Source organism: Megalops cyprinoides, chromosome 13 (assembly GCF_013368585.1).
Source record: "Megalops cyprinoides isolate fMegCyp1 chromosome 13, fMegCyp1.pri, whole genome shotgun sequence".
Classification (NCBI taxonomy): Eukaryota; Metazoa; Chordata; class Actinopteri; order Elopiformes; family Megalopidae; genus Megalops; species Megalops cyprinoides.
Genome location: NC_050595.1, coordinates 1,790,877 through 1,804,178, shown reverse-complemented (window position 1 = coordinate 1,804,178; position 13,302 = coordinate 1,790,877). Strand labels below are relative to the sequence as shown.

The window sequence follows — 13,302 nt, the reverse complement described above, 5'->3', positions numbered from 1 at the left end:
CATGTACATGTAATATTTCTGGCCACCAAACTCAGTGGTGGAATGAACTCCCCACAGGACAGTGGAATCACTGGCCATCTTCCAACACAGACTGAAGACTCACCTCTTCAGACTGCATCTCGGTTCCACCTCAATCCCTGCCCCCTAACACTTGCTACTTGTAGCACTATCTGTTTATTTCACATGTAGTATCATGATGTGTTTTGGATTCTGTGATCTAGTGACTGATATATGGTAGCATACTTGGCTTCTCTTGTCTAGTCAGGTTGCACAACTTAACTTAGTGTAGGGCTTGAATGGTGTAATGCTCTCACTGGTCTGGGAGTTTTGTTAGCCTGGTCTGACACTGTTGCTCATTCAACATGAATGGATACATTTATGTTCTATTGTGCTGGAAGTTGCTAGAAAAGAGCATCTTGCAAATGAATGTAATATAATGTAATGTAATCTGTTGATTTTGTGCATGCTGTCATTTTCACCATACAAATGTAAAGGCATCAAAACCATTTTAAACATTCTGTTCATTCCAAAATTTCTCCATCATTACACACCTACAGTTTGACAGCGCTGAGAAAAGCAGAACAGTTTCAGAATTAAAGACATAACCAGAACAGTTTACAGTTAATTCCATAACTGATAACCTTACAATATGTAATAGTATACGTCTTGAACGCAACAGAGATGTGGTTAGAGAACTGGTCCTACAACCAGAAGATTACAGATTTTAGCCTCGGGTGGATCACTACTGTTTTGCCCTTGAATAATCATCTAGTCTCTCCTGGATATCTGATTTTCAAATACATAATGTAACGCAATAGACTCATGAAAAACCACATTAAAGATCAGCGCAAAGCACCAATTATATTATTTTTATAGTCAAAAAACACATCCCCATTTCGTGCAACTTTTGCTGTTACACACAGGGCTCGCGTTTCACTCCTTAGAGAACAACTGCAATGTTTTCTTTCTTCAAAGTACAACACAAGTTACTCAGATAATGCATTATTTTACCCTTTCTTGTAAAATGAAATATTGTATACAATTTGTATCTTCACTTCACTTGGGGCTGAGCAGGTATGTCTAGTCCACCGGCAGTGTTTATTGTGCTGTTGGCTGAGTCTGTGTATTCAAATGACTCCAATGTCACATACCTACACCAGCCTTCAGCAATCCCTTTTTACTGGGAAGGAAACTGGGTGAAATTTTTGTGGGGGGGGGGGGGGGGGTGTGTGTCACACAGAGCAGTGTGCAGGGTTTAGCTCAGTGAGCATCCCAGCAAATGCAGCTTTTTCATGTTTTGAACAGGTTTTTCAGGTTCGGATGCCCCCTCCATCCCCATGAAGAAATGAAGAAGTAAAACACTATGGCTGAACACTGTATGAACAGAGGGGCTGGAGGTTTAAATGCATCTGACCTGGACTGGTGTAAAATAACTGTACCCACCACACCCAGGTTAAGGCACATCTTGTCACTCAAACCCACGCTGGGACCAGTGTAAAAATCATGTTCTGTAATCTAATTGTGGTGAATGTCTTATTAAAGAGATGTCACTGTTTTTAAATTTAAGACATAAAAATCACTGGGTCTTAAGCTCTCACTGCGGAATTTCTCCTGAAAGGGGAATAGCTTCCAGCTTCTTTTTTTCCCACAATGCTCAGATGGCTAAGAGGGGATTTTTAAGATACTCTCAAAATTTAGATTAAAATGGCAAACCAAATTGTGAGGTGGCTAGACCAAGTTAAATTGAATGGAAATTAAATGAATTGACGAAAAATGTTACTTAGCATTTCAGAGCTGCAGCATATTTGATTAATAGTTTAAAAACTGAACATATGTCCTGTCCTTAAATTAATTTTTGAGCACGGTTCTGTTTAGGAAATGTATCATTTGCAATTCACTGTATACTTTATTATGCTGACTAATATCATTGTGTTATCTGACACCACCTCATTCACTTTCAAAGGATTTTTATAAAGGATTGCTCCTGGGGCTCCTGTCAATCATATTCCAAGATTAAAGCATGCATTTAAGAAGACTGGCAATGTTGCATGGGTGATGCTGCATGAGCTTGGCATATCGGAAGGGACCAATTTGTTTTGCATATTAGACAGATAGTATTGTCTTTTTGTGCTTCTCTCCAATAAACTAACTAGAGAGATATTCCAATATAACTGTATCATAATGACAAGGAGGCAAGATCAGTAATTGACAGAAGGAAACGTATACTTGGAAATCTAGTGTTTAGAATTGTTTTTTTTTTTAATCATTTTCCCATTATTCACAGCTGATTCAGGTCTTTACTATGTTTAGGGGTCAAGGGTCACCTTCATCAGGGGTGCAAGCGCCTGTTGTTCAATACAAATGCCAATAATGTAATGTAATGTAATGACCAGTCACCCTCTTCCATCTGATTAGCAATTTTAAGTTAAACATGCTGACATTTCTATGATGCTGCATGTTGTAGCTGAAAGAACATTACAAGTATGTTCACAATCCATGCCAGACCCCTGCCCCCTTTGCCTTCATATGGCCAAGCATATATCAAAAGGCCTTCTTAAACCTCAAACGAATATTTCACATTTACTTTACATATTACCTCAAAAATTTAGAAAAGAACACACTCATAATTCAAGGCTGGTTTTCAAACTGAATTTTAATTACCTCAAATGGATATTGCCTCATTTTCATGTGACAGCAAAATCAGATTCAAATGACATTCATGTTGCTATTCAGATCACACGCTTTGGATTGAAAAAAGACCACTGCTTCGTGATGACGAGTTGTCCTGTTTGGACCTAACCATGTTATAGATGGACTTGAAATGCATATAAATTCCTCATCTCTTTAATTTCATATTAAATGCACACTGAATTGTGATGCAGAATTCTTGCACTAGCTATAATGGGCCTTCTTAGCTGGACTGATAATGTACAAGTCATTGCAAGAGACATTATAAAGAGAACTTGAGAACTGTAGCACATAAATGTATAAGCATGTCCCCTTTGACACAAAAGCAAACTTTTTCCAACTTTCCTCTAAAGTCTTTATCTTAACACACTGCTTAGTTCAAGATGTAACCTAATGCTTTCTAAAGTTTGAGAGGACGAAAATAGCATGAACCATTCAGCTGAATGCACGAAGCAATCTGAATTTCCTCATGAATAAGTCGGATGGTCTACTGGAGCTAAACATACAAACAATTAGTAAACTAAACTGAGTACTATGACAAGGTAGTCTACTGTATCATAAGGGAGCAACAACAGCATTAGCTAGTAGCTAAATACAATTAAGAAAAAACAATGTTCTGTAAAGTTGTCAACTATCAAACCACTTTTCATTGCTTTTGTACAAAAGGGTTCACTCATCTCTTGGGATCCCTAATAAAAAGTGTTTTTTCCGACACGAAATGTCAACTTTTTTGTTGATGTGGATCCTGTTTCCCTCGGATCAAATTTTCTTTCGAACCACAGAGGCGGTCAACATGCGATCCCTCTCTCTCACCTCCTCCTTTAATTTGGCCTCGGTTACTTTGAGCTGTCGGATGGTGGATTTCATCTCCTTCATCTTCACCTCCATCAGGGCGATGATGTCCCTCTGCTCGTTCAGCTTCTTCAGCAGCTCCGCCGAGGTGGTCCCCGTGTTCAGCGAGTAGGAGTGATCCAAAGCCCCGAGCGCGCACAGGTCGACCGTAGAGTACGGTACACTTTGTTGGAGGGCTGTTGCGGAGGTTGTGGCAGCGGTAGCCGACTGGAGGTCGCTGCTGCCCGCCAAGCTTGCAGAGCTGGAAATGACGGCGGGCAAGCATTGGCCGTCGCCTTGCACAGTTAGGTCAATCGGCTTGGTATCCTGTTTATTTACCACTTTACCAGCATTTGCAACACCATCGCCGCTGGTTACCTCCGCGGTTGCGCCGCTCAGAGTACCATCGGCGTTTGCAACGACGCTTGTGATAATAGGGATGACGGCGGACACTTTCTTGTTCCTGCCTCGTCTGTTCTTTCTCTCATTTACACCCCTCAGCGGAAAGAGCGTTGGCACACGAATGCTGTAAGTCTTTCTGCCGCCTGGAAAATGAATGCTGCAGACACGATGGCCCGTGGTGGGCTGGAAGGTGCTGAAACAGCCGCTTACCCCGGCCCGGGAGATGTTCTTCAGCCAAATCTCCCTCTGTACGGTGTCCTTTGGGAAGGTGTAAAATCTCAGTTCCCTGTCCCGATGTGAGTTGTTATAGCAGCCAGGGACGCAGCAGGTGAATCCAGGCATGCTTATTTCGAAATCTAGCCGATATATCTGTAATCCTGTTAAAGTTTTCTTTTATTTAATTTTTGTTTCGCTCCTCCGCGCGCTGTTATCAAGCCCAGCAGCCCCAGAGCGGAACTACACGTCCCACAATGCTAACAACTTCCTGTTTTGCTTCCAAGGCGAATTGGCACACGTTCAACATCAAATTTAGTTTAATTTTCAGGGTTTAAACTTCATTTGTGCGCACCGATTACACCTCAAATTGTGGAGAATATATAAATACATGTTTTAAGAGCAAGTTTAGTTGAAATAGGTATGAAAGTGTCCCGAACGGAGGACGCTTGAATTCATTTTCAAAATAAGTTGATAACATATTCTCAAAATATATTATCATAAAAGCTTGATATATATTTTTTAATTTTCTCCAAAAACAGTGTGTTTAACTCCAAAGACGAGTGTATCCAAAACTAGATTTTAACGACTAAGGCCACTTGAAGCAGTCCTCTTGGCATACGACCAATCTACAGCCTCACAAGTCCCTGTAACTAATTGTCATTGGCCCAGGCACCACGCGACCACGCATTCCACAAGGTCAAAATAATCAAAGCAGCGCAAAACTAGAAGTGAAATTGTATGCAATTATTTGTAATGAATTTCAGACTAAGTTCAATTTCAACAGTTTAGTTGTACTGTATCCTCTTTAATTGCCGAGGCACTTGTTACGTGAGATAATGAGATTCTTGAAACGGCGTGAAGACGTCATTAAATTTGTATTTGGGGCAGCCGAAAAACCTTCAAACAGAATAATATACTGAAGCTGTTTTGTTCGTTTTGGATGGTTAACAAACCAAATAAAGACCATCCATTAGCAGCGGGCTGCTTTTAACGCGGCATTATCTTTGCAACTTTTTTTGCACGTCACATGGTAATTTTATTTAAAACGGAAGATCGCTATAAAGTCGATGTGCAGCCTCTTATATTACACACGTTTAATGTTACCCATTCCCTTTATTACTAAATTCACTTAATTTGAACAGCACAATGGCTGTGCTGGCTCATTAAATGGTTGTAAAGGTAAAATGGAATTAATAGCAGATAGGTGGGTCCCATTTAAAATAACGTATTAATCACAGCAAACAGTTTAAATGTGTGTTTCTGGGCTCAAGAGCTTCAATGGAAAGGACAGTAAAACGTGTCTCGCTAGCAGGCGTGTAATGGGGCAATAAGCTTTCATATGGCGAAGTGTGAAACTACAATTCCCACAATTCCGCCATCACAAATCGCAAATACCATGAATCGTTTCCGTCAGTTAACACTCGCGAGCACTAGCTTGAATCCAAAGGCGGGAGGTAAACGTCAGCGGCAACTTAAAAAAAGAGATCCGTTTCAAAACAGTGCACCTAAATCAAAAAGCAGTCAAAGTGAAACGGGCTAAGCAACATTTTGTTACGGTAAGGCGTTAAGAGGCAACGTTACCTAGCTAGCTCCCGTGTATTTATAACCAAGTTTAGCTAACTAGCCAGCTGGCTAAAACAGTAAATTAGTGTCGCTTGGTAGCTAGCCTTGCAGCTAACGTTAGTGGTGCTGTTAATAGAATCGGAGCTAGCAGGTTGCTAAGGTTCTGCATCTATGTGTCTAACATAGCTTGTTAGTTTGATAAATTTCCATTTGCATTATTAGCTGGTTCGTCAGATGGCCTAGCCAAAAAGTCAAACAAGCTCTTTTCGAGTAACGTCAGCTTGCTGACGTTAGTAAAGACGGGGTTTTGTGTTGATGTTGGTACAGATTGACCCAAAATGGATTCTTTGGACGAGGACGTGTCCGCGCGAGTCCTCCTGCGGCACGTGCTGCACGCTGAGATTCCAACGTCCCCCGTGACGCGCAGGTAAGTGCAGTCCCTCACCTGGAGTGCAGGCTGCACCGTGCGCTGTGCGGTCCGCCCCCATCTCTGCAGTGAAACTCCAACCCAGGAGTTATATCAATGACCTGCAGCATTTGCAAGATGTAGAATGGAGCTATGGATGATTGCGACTACCATGTAATTGGACGTATAGAGCTGTGGTCCAGCAAGGGAGGGAGATCAGTGCTGTTGCTTTAACTGAGGGTGTGAAATCAGATGGATTTTGCAACACGTTGGTGCTAAATATGGATCCAGTCCTTCTTTCCAACACCACCACCCTGTTACATTATTACATCATTCTCATTTAGCAGGCACTCTTATCCAGAGTGACTTACATAGGCTTTTTTTTATCAATTTATACAGCTAAATGTTTACTGAGGCAATTCTGGGTTATGTACCTTGCCCAAGGGTACAGCACCAGTGCCCCAGCAGGGAATCGAACTAGCAACCTTTCGGTTATGAGGCCTGGTCCTCACTGCCGCCCTGTTACAGAGCGTCTCGGGCCCAGCGGGAGTCCTCAGGGCCCCGGCGGAGCGCCAGGCTGCGGAAGAGTGACGCCGCGCTCCTGTCTCCTCAGACGGCCCTGCGGCACAAGCTCAAGCAGAACATGCGAGAGGTGAGGCTGTGGGGTGGGGCTGGGGGCGGAGTCAGGGTGGGGCCGGGGCGGGGCTGCGCGCTCAGCGTGCTCTGCGACACTGCACCCACCTTCAGGCGGTCCTCTCCCTCTGTCCCACCCGGGGTCACTGTGGAGGATGCCGGTATCAGGTTCAGGTTAACTTAGAGCTTCCATACCGTTCCCATCTGTTCCTAACTCAGAACAGACATCTGCCTCTGTCAAAATACCGTTGATTGCCTCAGTCAATGTGCAGATCTGAGAGCTGATATCGAAATACAGCAGGATTTGGTTTATCTGTTGTTCTGCACAAGACATGATTATTACAGTGGAAAGGGTGGCGAGAGGTCAGGGGAGGGCAGGTGCCTGGAATGGCATGGGGAGGGTTAAACTAAGTGCTGTTCCTGTAGTCAAGACGACAGGTATCGAAGCTTAGCTGTGGCCACATGAGAACCCTCTCTGACATAGAGCAGTCATAAGACTGGAAAATCTGATTTGCACATCTCAGATATGAACACTTGATATCATTGTAGCTGTGAGGCTTACCTGTTGGCTCCATGCAGAATTTTTATGTGATATCTTATGAAACTTTCCTGGAAAGCCCCTCACACACACACACACATACACATACACACACACACACACACACACACTTTCTCTCGTGGTTAAAGGTTATGCCATAAACCGTCCATAAATCAAAGATCACAGGCTTTAATTCCTGCTATCTCATTAGAACCAGATATACGTCGCTTTGTCCTAAAAGAGACCAGAAATGATTTCTTATTCCATTCTAACCCCTTCCCCCCAGAGCATCTCCTCCATTTCAACCCTTCAGCCCAGAAGGTCGTCTCTGTCGACCTTGAGCAGGCAGGTGAACACGCCTGCGGCCACGCCCTCCCTGCCTGTGGATGATGATGACCTCACAGCCCGTGTCCTGCTGAGGGGAATTTTACGGACAGGTAACGTGTGTGCGCATGCGTGCGTCCGGGGTGTGTCAGTCAGATGTGTTGCTTTTGAATTGACTGCTGGCACTACAGAAGTTCACATTGCAAAAGGAAGAATCTAGTGCATGAGTGAGATCAAAAACATGGTCACACATTTTGACAGCCTGTGTTGACCTCCCCAGAACCCGAGACCTCCCTGCTGGTACCGGACCGGCACCGGAAGATGGAGGGGGAGCCTGCCTCAACTGAGTCCAGCCTGTGCAGCAACCGACCAAGGTCCGAAATGCTGCCTGCACTGACGCCGTCCATTACTGCTTATGCAAGACTTGACTTTTTGCTTTGGCTTGCTGGTTAAATGCACTAAGGCCAGGTCTGTGCTTGCTTACCTGATGTACAAAGAGTCCTTTATATAAGGAGCTGTAGTTTGAAAGCTTTCCTTTTTTTAGTTTGTAAATAGGAAGTGACATAATAGAAGTGTAGAATGGATCCCAGTAGCAGTGTGTTCTGAATGCCGGTGTGTCTTTGGGCCTGTCTCCTGTGTTCCAGCATCGGAACATCAGACCTGGAGCTCCCAGATCTCCCCACAGTGAACCTCACCACGGCCGTCAGGGGCATCAGCAGGAAGAGGCCCAAGAGGAGCTTCAACGTTTCTGTGTTTGAGAGGAAGATTGACCAGGTTGACGGTAGGCACGGTCACCGGCCAGTGGTTGAGCTGCGGTTGCCAGGCTGAGTGTCTTCAGGGGTCTCCATGCTTGTGTGATGCATTTCTTTCCCTGTTTCAGATGAGCAGGGCGACCAGGATCGTGACGCAACAGAAGACCTCTCCACCATGTCTGGTGTGTCTGCAAGGTAGTGTATCACTGAAAGTGGAATAAATCACCAACAGAAAATCAATCGGTGTCATCAGTGTGATGAGGTTAAATAAGTCACAAGCTTTGAGTGAGTAAATACACAAACGCTCCCTCGTACATATGACAGTGGTCCTCTGCGTCCCTGTACTGTACTGACCTGATGTACATGTGTAGAGGTGAGTAGCAGCAGTAGGGGGTGCCGTTTCCCCTCCCTGCGAGATGCTGTGTGAGCGCAGGGAGCTGCTGTTCATGGCTGGTGTGTTCTCTCAGCTCTCTGACGCTGTCGCTGAAGACGCCCCACGTTGACCTGCACACCGACAGGCAGGCGCTGCAGAGGAGGGCCCGTAAGCGCAAGATGATCAGCGTGGAGGCCTTTGAGGAGGGCGTCCACAATCACCTGGCCAGGAAGAGGGTCCCAGGTACGCCCTGCAGTCCTTCCCCCTCCTCCCCCCTCCTGCTTAATCTGCTGACCCTGACTGGATGTGTGTGTTTGTGTGTCAGACCGTGAGCAGAATGAGTCCCTGGGTGAGACCGGCGTCATGGAGAAGTTTACCCTGGGCCTCAGTGACACCAGCGACACCACCAACGTCTCCAACGTCGTCATGAGCGACACCGCTCTGTACCCCCAGCCTGTCTTCACGGCAATGACGCCCCACGGCATCTCAGCCTCCGCGTCCATCTCCATAGCGAGCAAAGACACCGTCACGGCAACCCAGATCCAGAGGGAGGTGGAGGAAAGGGCGGGGCCGACAGGATGGAGCGCACAGGAGGAGGAGGTGATGGAGGAGGGCAGAGAGAGCCAGGCTGGCAGGGAGGATGAGGGAGTGACAGCAGGAGAAAAGAATGCTGATGAAGAGGAGGAAAAAATGGAGGCAGAGGAGGAAGGTGCAGGTTCCTTGCCTGCTGTGGACCTGCCAGAGGAAGCCAGGACAGAGGAAGAGGATGAGCTGATGGAAGAAGAGAGAGAGGATGATGATGGTGGGCTGGAAAACACAAAGGATCCAAAGGAGAAAGAGACACTAACTGAACCTGAGATGCAGGAGGAGGAGGCTGTAGAATCCAAGAGGGAGGAAGAGGAGGAGGAGGCTGTGGAATCTGAGAGAGAGGAAGAGGAGGAGGAGGCTGTGGAATCTGAGAGAGAGGAAGAGGAGGAGGAGGCTGTGGAATCTGAGAGAGAGGAAGAGGAGGAGGAGGCTGTAGAATCCGAGAGGGAGGAAGAGGAGGAGGAGGCTGTAGAATCCGAGAGGGAGGAGGAGGCTGTAGAATCCGAGAGGGAGGAGGAAGAGGCACCAGGTGAAACTGAGGTACAGGAGGAGGAGCAGGAGCCTGAGACGCAGGAAGAGGAAGTGACATCAGAGGAACAGGTGAGGGTAATGGAGCATGTTTCCAGGAGAGCCTACCGCTCAGAGGGTGTCATGAAGATCCCTGGAATGGCAGGAGGGCGGGGCTACAAGAGCTTATCCCACGGCCTTCAGGTAGAGGACAAAGGTGGGTAAAACCAGAATGGGTAAAACTAAGTAAGGCTGCATGCACTCTGTAATGGGTGGAGATATTTGTGTAGTATAAAGTAACTGATGACGTGATAGCTGCAGCCACTTCAGGGCCGATGAAGCCTCACTCTCCCGCCGATGGGCCAGTGTCGTCCTCGTGGCTGTATTAGCGGGGCGCCCTGCTGGGGTGGATTGCAGGTGGTCACCGAGTGTTTGCTGTGCCCTGCAGAGTCCGAGGATGCTGTGGAAGGGGCGGAGTCTGGCCGGGTGTCAGAGGGCGGGGCCTCTGCGGGGTGGAGCAGTGGGCCGGAGGAGGGGAGCCGGGTGGTGCAGAACCTGCCCTCCATCTCGTCCTCCCCCCACCCTCCATCACCTGCAGGATCACCGAATGAGGTTCCCCCGTCCCCGGAACCCCTGCACACCAGCAAGGGGAGGAGTCAGCGAGAGGCGGAGGAACCTGTGGGCGGGGCCAGCATCTCTGAGGAAGTGGGGGAACAGGAGGATTTGATCGCTCAGACGGGATCCCCAGAAATCAGCCCCGTGCGCCCGCAGACCCCCCACACCTCCGTACGAGCCGAGCCCCAAGCTGTGGACCAGGGTGAGGAATCGCTGGAGGAAGAGGAGGAGGAGGAAGAGGGTGACGATGGCTGCGATAGTGAAGGTAATTATGTTTAAAATGTGGGTTTGCCATAACACAAAGCCCAGAATGACCTCACAGGCAGACGCAGTAATAGTGTACTCTTCAGAAAGATTAATGACAGGCTAGGCAAAGGAACCCTTCGTGTGTGTGCTGTGGATGTGCACATTGCTTGTGTGTTATTCGTAGATCATCGGCAGTCAGGTAAAGTTGCAGTGCACGTGTGAGTGTGTAGAATCCAAACGTGGATTGATGGCAGACTGAGGAATGCTGTTTGGCTTTTCCCCCGCGGGACAGAGCTGTCCATGAAGACGCCCGCTTTCGTGCGGGAGAGGAGGCGCATGCAGACCCCCGGGCCCCTGGCCACGCCCAATATCCTGAAGCAGATGATGGAGGGGAGGTAGGAGCTGGCCGTGCCCCCGAGCGCTGGCTGTCCTGCCGTGAGAACGCGCCCCCATGTTAATGGCCTGCTGTCCCTCTCCTGCAGGGCTCCGCCCCAGGCCGCTCCCACCGCCAAGCCCAAAGCGCCGAGGAAGCAGCGGGCCGCCCCCTCCGGCGACCCCGGCCTGCCCAAGAGCTACATCATGTCTGTCTTCAAACACTTCGCCAAGACCAAGGTCTCCGGCGAGGTGTACCCCATACTCAAGGAAATGTAAGGCCCCCAGCTGCTCAGCCTGTCCTCTCCTCAGCAGAGCTGGTCCCTCAGCAGCGTCACTCTGTCACTCCCTGCGAATGAGCATGCTTCACCCTCCTTCGTAAACAGAACTGTCACTGGATTCCCTTAAAAATGACACATACTGGCTGCCCAGTTGTTCATGAACACAAGACGGTGATGAGAGTTGTGTTTGTGAAAGGGTGGCTTATCACAGTGTGACAAACTGGAAATCCATTTCCCCTGCCGCTCAGAACTCACACAGCAGTAAGGTTGCTCCCCAACAATTAACGTATTTTTATTTTTAAAGGGAACCGTTTTAAAAGCGATGACCGTTCTGAATGAGGAGTTGCTGAAGTAACGGCAGCATTTAGTGGGTGGGGAGTTGAGGCCTGGTCTCTGGAGGAAACGGCTGGTGTGCAGGATACTGCGGGCTGGCGGTGCTGGCGGTGCTGGCTCCGCCCGCTCTGTGTCTCTGGGGTGATGTGCTGTGAGATAAGGGTCTGTGTGCTGAAAGGACGCTGTGGTTTCCTTCCTCCCTCAGAATGGACAGGTACTTCGACCGTTTGGCCGACGATCTGGAGGCGTACGCTGCCCACGCCAAGAGGAAGACTATCGAGGTGGAGGACGTGGAGCTCCTCATGAGGAGGTGTGTGACGCACCCTGCGTACCTGTGTGTGTGTGTGTGTGTGTGTGAGAGTGCATGACTGCGTTTGTGTGTTTCTGAGAGTGCGTGTGTGTGCGTGTGTGTGTCTGAGAGTGCATGACTGCGTTTGTGTGTCTCTGAGCGTGCCACTCTGCATTTTTTGGTGAGTATGTGCTTCCTCAGCTTTGATGAGGCTGTCTGAGTTTCCCTGCACGCCATTGGAGGACACCCCCTCTGGCTGAGCGTTCATGCCCCTCCCTCCTGCCCACAGGCAGGGTTTCGTGACGGACACCATGCCAGTCAACGTCCTGATTGAGAAGTACCTCCCTCTGGAGTACAGGAAGCTGCTGATCCCTGTGGCAACCAGTGGCAACAAGGTCATCCCTAAGCAGAGAAGATGAAGAAGTCCCTTACTTACCATGTTCTTCGCCCTCCTTTTCCTCACGGCCTCCAGCACGCTGCTGTCCCGCCCCCGAGTCTCAAACCCGAGCCCTGGGATGGGGTGGGAGTGGAGGCGGGCTGGCTCACCGAGGAAATGCTCAGAGACTCAACAGCTTCCTCTCCCTCACTGCAGACCGGATCATTCAGGCTCCCTTTGCACATTTAATATTCCCTTTGCAGAACTCTGTTTCTGTCTGTCTTTGTCTGTGCGTTTCTGTCTGTGTTTGTATGAAATTAAAATTCTGCGTGTACTCTGAGCCGCCTCTTGCTTCACTGTCTGCATGTTAAAATTGAAGATTAAATCTGCAGTCTCATTTTTAACTCGGTAAACGTCAGGGTGCTGTCCTGTGGACGGTCAGCCACAGGTTTCTCTCACCTGAGTATTCACTTAAGAGATGAGTGGGTTCATTTGCTTCACCAGCTTTGAAGATGGACACACTGACAGAGGTGTGTGTGCTCGTTTTTAGGGGTGTTTTACACTGCTGATTTTTACACAGTGATTTTTATCACTTTCCCCCTTATGCAACCCTGTATGGAATCACTATTTGTACATTACGCTCATCTCACTGTAGAAACCTCTGTAAGAGCACAGAGGCAATATGTACTCTGATCCGCTCGCATGCAGCCTATAGCTGTTTTACACACTACAGTTCCCATAGTGCACCACGGTGCTACCCCACTGATGTACTCCAACCAACCTGCAGCCACCTTGCGAATCTCAGGATTGTAAGGTGGTTTTATGTGTGAGGACTCGCCTGTTGTGCAATGCCAGCCATGTCACTCTTTTCTGAAGACCTATGAATCCAAACTGACAGCTGATCTGCTGTGATGTATTTCACTTGTACTGTTTATATCTCATGTATCAAAACGATAAATCTAGACAAGT

General features: G+C 47.8%; 2 protein-coding genes across 2 annotated transcripts; one reads left to right on the top strand and one right to left on the bottom strand.

Moving 5' to 3' along the window:
- Positions 1–2,727: 2,727 nt before the first annotated feature.
- thap11 (THAP domain containing 11) lies at positions 2,728–4,366 on the bottom strand. Its single transcript, XM_036544159.1, has one exon. The coding sequence runs from the start codon at positions 4,261–4,263 to the stop codon at positions 3,448–3,450; it is 816 nt and encodes a 271-aa protein (XP_036400052.1). The 5' UTR covers positions 4,264–4,366; the 3' UTR covers positions 2,728–3,447.
- A 1,259-nt stretch (positions 4,367–5,625) lies between these two features.
- On the top strand, positions 5,626–12,533 carry cenpt (centromere protein T). The gene is made up of 15 exons (XM_036544184.1): positions 5,626–5,693; positions 6,028–6,127; positions 6,635–6,758; positions 7,564–7,714; positions 7,882–7,975; positions 8,246–8,382; positions 8,482–8,548; positions 8,821–8,969; positions 9,052–9,435; positions 9,727–10,038; positions 10,270–10,701; positions 10,975–11,077; positions 11,165–11,329; positions 11,874–11,978; positions 12,247–12,533. Exons 2-15 carry the CDS (start codon positions 6,039–6,041, stop codon positions 12,374–12,376), a joined length of 2,442 nt encoding a protein of 813 aa, XP_036400077.1. The 5' UTR covers positions 5,626–5,693; positions 6,028–6,038; the 3' UTR covers positions 12,377–12,533.
- The last annotated feature ends 769 nt before the right edge of the window (positions 12,534–13,302 follow it).

What these genes read in the sequence shown, in the direction of transcription:
- thap11 (XM_036544159.1), bottom strand. Translation starts at nt 4,263, where the DNA reads ATGCCTGGATTCACCTGCTGCGTCCCTGGCTGCTATAACAACTCACAT.
- cenpt (XM_036544184.1), top strand. Translation starts at nt 6,039, where the DNA reads ATGGATTCTTTGGACGAGGACGTGTCCGCGCGAGTCCTCCTGCGGCAC. An exon ending in ATGTCTGGTGTGTCTGCAAG is followed by an intron (nt 8,549 to 8,820) that starts GTAGTGTATCAC and finishes GTGTTCTCTCAG; the next exon opens with CTCTCTGACGCTGTCGCTGA. An exon ending in TACCCCATACTCAAGGAAAT is followed by an intron (nt 11,330 to 11,873) that starts GTAAGGCCCCCA and finishes TTCCTCCCTCAG; the next exon opens with AATGGACAGGTACTTCGACC.